Source organism: Meleagris gallopavo, chromosome 15 (assembly GCF_000146605.3).
Source record: "Meleagris gallopavo isolate NT-WF06-2002-E0010 breed Aviagen turkey brand Nicholas breeding stock chromosome 15, Turkey_5.1, whole genome shotgun sequence".
Classification (NCBI taxonomy): Eukaryota; Metazoa; Chordata; class Aves; order Galliformes; family Phasianidae; genus Meleagris; species Meleagris gallopavo.
Window position 1 is genome coordinate 1181225 of NC_015025.2, and position 7588 is coordinate 1188812.

General features: G+C 57.3%; 1 protein-coding gene across 1 annotated transcript; it reads right to left on the reverse strand.

Moving 5' to 3' along the window:
* Window positions 1-1599: 1599 nt before the first annotated feature.
* LOC100543634 (START domain-containing protein 10-like) lies at window positions 1600-7056 on the reverse strand. Its single transcript, XM_003209980.4, has 6 exons — window positions 6575-7056; window positions 4128-4275; window positions 3944-4047; window positions 3752-3869; window positions 2497-2549; window positions 1600-2376 (listed from the first exon to the last, which is right to left on the reverse strand). The coding sequence occupies exons 1-6, from the start codon at window positions 6737-6739 to the stop codon at window positions 2164-2166; spliced, it is 801 nt and encodes a 266-aa protein (XP_003210028.2). The 5' UTR covers window positions 6740-7056; the 3' UTR covers window positions 1600-2163.
* Window positions 7057-7588: the final 532 nt, after the last annotated feature.

Genomic DNA, 7588 nt, shown 5'->3' on the forward strand with positions numbered 1-7588 from the left:
TCCCTTCCCTTCCCTCCCTTCATCCATCCATCCAACCATCCATTCATTTGTCCATCTATCCCTCCTTCCCTCCCCTCCTAGCCATGTGCACCCCTTGCAGTGCCCACACAGGATGGTGCTGATGGATGTGTGAGGTGGTGCTGGAGCATCTCCTGGACATAGGACAGGGTGAGGAGCACTTAGGGCAAACACCATATCGCAGAACTGGAGGTGTGGGTCTGCATCTAAATCCAAAGGATTTACCAGAGTGAGGCAGAGGGGCTGGAGGCACTCTGGAAAGGGAGCGCAGCTTTGGCACGGGCAGCCCATGGGATAAGGGATGTCCTTGCATGGCCTATTGATCCTTCTATGGGTGTTAGGGACAGGAGCTCAGGAGGCATCACCTGCACAACATGAGACCCTGGGCACACGGTGACACACCCCCCTAGTGATATTTGATGGGGACACTGGAGCCGGCTGCAGCCATTCGCGGGGGTGGGACAGGGGCCCCACAGCCCCATCCATGGGGCCAGCTGACATCACTCGCCTCCGGCTAATCTCTCTTCCAGCAGCGGTTTCCCATTTCCTTTCCAATCTGTGCTCTGGGGTGGCTGCACTGCTTAGGGCCAGGCAGGAAGAGCAATCCAGATGTGCTCTCCTGGGGGGCCCCTACTGCCCATCCCCCCTGTATCCCACTCAGGGCACCTTTGGGGTTCTGATTCCCTTCCACATTCATCTTACCCCTCCCTTCCTCAGGGGATGCTGGCACACAGTCCCTTGCTGGCTGTGCTGTAATTAAGCCTTCATTAGTAGAAAACACCATGCTGAGGGTCCAGCACCCCATGGACACCCCCAGTCCCATGGGCATCACAAGGCTCCCTGTGGTGCTGGAGGCCAGGGGCTTCGTCACAGCTCAGCAGTGGATGTGGGTCCCTGTCCTTACCACCCCTGTTGTTCTCCTCTAATACTCAATGCCAGCGCCACTTGGGGCAGTATCCTGGGTGAGGTGCTGTCCTCTTGGGCACCAAAGAACCCTGCCAGCATCACGGTGCTCAGGCAGCAGCTTCTCATCCCTTGTTAAGTCTGGCTGCAGCCTGGGCATGGAAGAAAAACATTGGGGAAGCAAGGAGAGGCTGAGGCCATTTCGGATAAGCCCTATCCCAGCACGCAGAATGGCAGCACCCAGAGATGCTTGTCCCACAGGGGATGTGTGTGGTGCAGTGGGCTGGCTAAAGGGGGGCAGTGGGCATCTCTGCCCAGAGTGGGCATCTGGCTGAAACTGGGAAGAGCCCAGCACCACCAGCAGTGATGTCTCCATTTGCACTGGTCAGCACACAGCAGGTTGGAACCACTCCGAGGCAGGAATCCAGCAGCAAACGGGTGGGTGGAAAATCCAGCATGTGTCAGCTTGTTCTCCCCGCACTGTCTGTCCAGACAAACTCCCTGCTGTCCTGCGGAAGCCGACCTGTGCCCACACACACTCACCCACATGCATGCAGATGTGCAGAGCCCAGCATTGCCCTTGCCAGATGTGCAGAGCTCAGCATCTCAGCATCCCCGTCCCCATCCCCCCAACCCCTGAACCCAGCGTGCAGCACCCAGCACTGCCTGGGGTGCCCCACTCCAGCCTGAAGCTCCCCGGCTGTGCACACACCAACCCCTTTATTGTGCCAGAAACCACTGCAGCAGCAAACACTAGAGGCAACCTGTGGAGGTGAACCCATCACCCAGGAGAGGACCTGGGCGGCTCCCGGAGGTGGGGGGGTCACACAAAGCCTAGGGAGACCTGGAGAGTGAGACATGTGACAGAAGGGGACAGTTCTGGTCCTGTACTGCTGCAAAACCTGGGCTGGTCCCACACAAACCCTCCATTCTGGACCTTTGAGGAGTGCATGCAGGAGGTCTTACAGCAGCAGAGGGACCTTCTGGTGGTGGCAAAGCTTCATTCAGTTCCACAAGACCTCCTCCCCCCAGTCTTTCACCTCCCCTTGGAGCTACTCCTGCAGCCCACCCTGCCACCTGCATGGAAACATCTCCATGGGCCACCTCCCCCTCAGTGCGAGGGCACTGGGCTCCCACAGGACAGTCCCCCCACTAGAAAGTGTCTATGATGAAGAATGTGGGGGGGCACAGGGTGCCAAATCCCCACCGTGGCCCCTCTCTGGTGGCCCACCAAGACAGGCATCAGGCCTCGTGGTCGCTGGCGCTGAGATGCTCCTCGGACAGCCCAGTCTCATCGATGTGCTCCAGAGAGTCAGCGTGCTGCAGGGAGAGCTCAGCCAGGCTGAGGCTGGGCAGTGTATTCTGCTCTGGATACACCCAGGGCTTGTACCCGGGGTCGTGCCTGCGCTTCCATTCTGGGTACTTCAGCCCTGCCTTGTAGATCTTCTTCATCGCCTGTGAGAAGAGCAGGTGTGATCCACCACAGTCACCCCAAGACTCCAGCCCCGGCACCTTCTGTTTCTCCAAGGTGCTGTTTTGGGTCCCCATGGCCCCACTACCGTGCACCCTGCTTACCTTTGGTGCCACGAACTGGGAGACTCGGTTCACCACCCACTTTGGCAGAGATCCTGCAAGAGTCCAGAGCCCCATCACTGAGCTGAAGAGATGACATGACCCCTCAAAATCCCTGCCGTGCGTTGGTCAGTGCCCAGCATCCAGCGCTGGACTGAGACCCCCTGGTCCCTCCATCAGGGAAACTGCCCCGTGCTATGCCCTGGGAAGGTCCCCTCTTCTTCCCATAGTTGCCCTCCCTTCTCTTTGGGACACAGGATGGTGGAAATCCACAGTGGGCCAGATGGATCCATGGTGAGACCATATGAACATCATGGAGTTCAGCAGTGCCAAGTAGAAAGTCCTACACTGTTGGGTCAGGGCAATCCCAAACATGAATACAAACTGGAGGATGAATGGATGGAGAGCAGTCCTGAGGAGAAGGAGCTGGGGATACTGGCAAGTGAAAAACTGCAAATTCTAAGGTCAATTGTATCCTGGGCTGCATCAAGAAGGGGTTGGCAGCAGGGTGAGAGAGGTAACTGTCCTCCTCTATTCTGTCCTTGTGAGGCTCTATCTGGAGTACTGCATCCAGGTCTGGGGTCCCCATCACAAGACATGGAGCTGTTGAAACCATAGAATCCCAGAATGGCTTGGATTGGAAGGGACCTTAAAGCCTTTTACCTCCTGCTGTGAGCTGGGTGCTCCCCACCAGATCAGACTGCCCAGGGCTCCATCCAGCCTGGCCTTGAGCACCTTCAGAGCTGGGGCACCCACAGCTCTCAGGGTAGCCTGGAGTGGGTCCAAAGGAGGGCTACAAAGATTTTCAGAGGTCTGGAGCATCCCTTCTACAAGGAAAGGCTGAACGAGCTGGGCTTGCTCAGCTTGGAGAAGGCTCCAAGGAGAAGTCATAGCAGCCTTTCAGTGCCTAAAACTGCTTATAAAAAAGATTTGTTATCTGTAGTGATAACACTGTGGGTAGTGGTTTTAAACTGAAATACAGTATTTATACAGTTTATATTAGATAGAAATGAATTCTTTACTCAGAGGGTGCTTGGACTCTGTCACTGAGGCTACCCAGGGAAGCTGTGGATGCCCCATCCATGGAAGTGTTCAAGGTCAAGCTGGATGGGGCTTCGGACAACCTTGAGAGTCAGGGATTGGAGCTGGATTGCCTTTAAGGTGCCTTCCAACACAAACCATACCATGATGCTCTGATTTCAAGCTCTGAAGACCCTCCCCACAGGAACACGCTGCAGTACTCCCCCTCAGCTCTCACCTCTGGGGTCCACCTGGGTGAGATAATAGAGGACGCAGGCGCTGGTACCGTTGGCCTTGATCAGATAACCGGTCTGCAGGGATACAGCCCTGACAAAATCCTTTCGGGGTGGATATTTCTGCAAAGAAAAAAGAAGCTCACAACCCGCCCCAGTCTCTGCCCACAGCCACCCCCAAGGTAGTAGGAACCCACCGGGTGCTTGACGCTGTAGTTGAGGATGATGTAGTCATTGCCCAGGGGCAGCCAGGAGCGCAGGGTGACAAAATCGCGGTTCTTCAGGGGGCTGGGGCATTTCCCTGCAGAGACACCTGGTTACAGCCTGGTGTGGGGCCGCAGCTGGGGCACCCCAGGTGCGCAGGGGCTGGGGGCTGCTCACAGGAGTAGTATCCCACGTCGGCGTTAACCGTCAGGCGCCCGATGTCGTGGGTCTCAATCATGTGCGAGTCCCACTTCTTGCGGTAGTGGGTGTCGTGCAGCACATCGTAGAGCGTCTCAGCAGAGACATCCTTACAGGAGATGCGGGTCTGCTGGGAGACGGGAGGTTGGGTCCCCAATGGGTCCCCATTGGATCCCCATTGGTTCCCCCAAGGGTCCCCAGGGTGGTGCCCACACCAGGGATTGGGGTTTTAACTTGTTTCTTTTGGCTGGTCCTGTTGTAACCGGAGCCACCCGCTCCGGCGTGCATTATTGATGACCCCAACCCTGCTCCTCCTGATGCCGGGAGGAAAGAGATGTCATCTGCTCCTCGTTAGAGGCCTTGCATCTTTGATGAGGTGCGTGGCAGCTCCATGTAATGGGAGCCGGCCCTTTGAACGCTGGTGGCAGGTCCCATCAATCTCAGGCGAGCTCTCCCTGCTGGCCCAGATGATGCTGTCTGCCCAGCAGGGCTGCAGACGTGATGCGCCCAAGGTATGGGAGCCCATCCTCACCCAGGTGTCCTGCTGCAGGAGGAGTTCACACATCCTCCTGGAAGCACCTGATGTTGTCACATCAGGGCTGTTACACCCACAAAAGCCTCTCCTAAAGCGTATTGCTCATTCTCCTCCAGCCCAAACATGGCCAAATGGAGGCATACAACAGCTTCAACAAGCAGTCAGCTGCCCAGAACAGGGATGAAGGGAGTTTCCTGGTGCTCCAGATGCTCGGGAGCTCTCCAAGCTGTGCCTTTGTTGATAAGAAGACCAGGGTTTTTCTGACCCCACAAGCTCGAACCTGGCTTGGCTTCTTTGAGCTCTTGGGAAGGATCCCTGGATAATGCTGATCAGGGACCAGCTCTGACCAGCTCTGTGCTCAGGTCCTTTATGGAGCAGGGAAAAGCGACACCAAGGTAATATTGGCAGTGACCCAGGCTAGGCAAAGCTGTGACACTCAGAATCCCCTGAGTCATCTGGGACCCCTTCCTCTATGGGGTCAGTGATGGAAAATTCTGTATCCTGTCCACTGGGCTGAGCTTGTTTGAACAGGGCTGGACTTCTTCAGGTTCCTACTGGAGTCTGATCTGGGCACAGTGCCACAGTCCCTGCTGCTGTTCCCATTGCCCTTCATGCTTTGGGAGCCTGGACAAGGCTTCATGGGGATTGGAGGTGGCTCAGAACCTGCAGTGCCCTGGAGCCTTGTTCCTGCGTATCTGAACATTGGATGTGAATTTTGCTTCTTCCCAGGTATCAGGGATCTCCTGCAGTCACTGTGAATTCTCACAGAGACATCAGCCAGACCCCTTAGCACCCTTGGGTGCATCCTACCAGGTCCTGTGGGTCTGTACATCCATCCCCAGCTGGCTGGGCTGCTTGCTGGCCCTGGCTCGATATCCATGCCACATCAAAGCTATGTGTGTCACTGTTCTGCAGAGAGCTGCACCTCTGCTGCTCCTCCTCCTCCTCTCCCTGGCCAGATGGGCCCCCAGCTCCAGCAACACTGCGACCAGCACATGCCTGGGGCTCTAGGAAGACCTCTGCCCACCTGGTGTCTCACTGGGCTGCTGCCACTCTGAGAATGGGAGAGCAGTGCAAAAGTCTTCCCTGTAGCCTCTACTCCAGGGACCTACTCAAGACCTCCTTGTGCCTCCCCAGCTCTTCAGGTCACAGTAATCTTTTCCCAGTGCTCCCAGTTGGAAGCCTTCCTTACTGGATTGGCCAGCCTTATGATCAGATGCTCCAGCCCCACTTGCTCTGGTAGATCCCATCCCTGCTTGATCTTCGGTGAGGATCCCATAGCCACAAAAGCCATGACAGCAGCCACCCAGCCAAGCACTGCCCTGCATGATGTTCATGCTGGAATAACCTCTTCCTCTTCAGTGGAGTTTATGGGGCTCCCTTACCCCGCAGCTGCTCTTGGTATGCTCAGGTTCACCCAGCACTGTCATTGGTGCTGTGTGGGTAAGCAGTGAGGCGTTACAGCCCGAGGGATGAGTGAACACCACTAGACCCTCTGCAGCATCCCAAATCCATCCCCCAGCATGCAGCAAAGCCCCTGGCATGACAGGTGGGGCGTCTGAGGCCCCCAGGGATGCTCAGCAGTATGGGATGTTAGGCAGTGGTACCCAAGGACGGTGTGTCTGGGGGGAATGCACCAGCCCACCCCATGCCCCGGGGACTCCCAACAAGGCCATCTCCACAAGATTATTCCCACCTGTGTGCAAAGCAAAGGCAAGCACACACAGGTGCATTGGGTGCGTTTCCACGCTGCGGCAGCACGCTGCTGGCAATGCTGAGACATGGGGCAGGCAGAGAAGCCGCCGAGCACCTTGCCAGCATGCAGGAGCGCATCTGGGGCCGAACCCCACCGAGCCCTGCTGCTTAGGAGCTGGAGCAGGGGAGGGCTCACCTTGATTTTCTGCACGGTGCAGCTCTCCTCCTGGCCCTGGCTCCAGACGGTGACGCCAGCTTTGTTGTAGCGGCAGTGCCAGCCCTCCGCGCTCTCGCACTGCTCCCTGAACGAGCTGAAGTCGGAGTCGTCTGGGATATAAACCATCTCCCCGCCCCTGGACATGGGAGCTGAGCTGATGGAGGCTCCTTCTGCCTCCTCACCCGGCAACCAGCTCGCACCCAGCTCACGCGGCCGTCCTCATCCTCACGTCCCCGAGGACGCAGGGAGAGCCCTGAGGCCGCAGAACGCAGCGAGGAGGAAAGCTCCTTCCCTGCGGATGTTACGGCAGCTGCTGGCAGCTCGGATGTCTTCCCGGGCTCGCCAGGATCACGTTTCTCTCCGGCTGCCCGTCTGCTCCTCTATTATTTAGCAGGTAGCAGCTCGCTGGGGGCTCGGTTTTCAGGGCAGAGCTGCCCCCGGCTGCCCGAGTCCCCGTGTCCCCGTCCCCGCGGTCCCCTGGCAATCTCTGTGCCTGACTTTGCTGCAGCAGCTTGATTGCAGGGAGTGATGCAGCACCCGGCCGTGCCCTTCCTTGTGCACAGCAGGAGAGATATCCTTGTCCTTCACGCTGCTGTCCCAGGACACAGCTCATTGTTATTTATTGTCACGTTGTCCTGGTGCTTTTTTGCTGGGATGCAGCTCAGTGCCCTGGCCTGGGTCACCTGTCCCACAGTGGACAGTGGTTGTCCACGAGGTCCCTGTTGGTCTGAATTGAGCTTCTCAGGCTCTGCCTTTCCCTGCACATCCGTTCCTTCCAGTTCAGCCTCACTGCATGGCAAGGGGTGCTGTGGATCCCTGCCACACCTGCACATTGAGCACGAACCCAGCCTTCACCCTGGGGTGCCCAGCCTGAGCCCAACTGGACAACAAGGTGCTGATCACCATCATATGGTAAAAAAAAACACGGAAGGAACCCAGCCCCACCCATAGGTTCCCCAATTGCTTGGGTGAACAAACCTCTGGGCACTGAAG

Coding starts and splice junctions, on each gene's coding strand:
- LOC100543634 (XM_003209980.4), bottom strand. CDS start 6,739: ATGTCCAGGGGCGGGGAGATGGTTTATATCCCAGACGACTCCGACTTC. Junction 4,048..4,127: donor CGACGTGGGATACTACTCCT/GTGAGCAGCCCC, acceptor GTGTCTCTGCAG/GGAAATGCCCCAGCCCCCTG. Junction 2,550..3,751: donor CACCCAGGTGGACCCCAGAG/GTGAGAGCTGAG, acceptor GGACTCTTGCAG/GATCTCTGCCAAAGTGGGTG.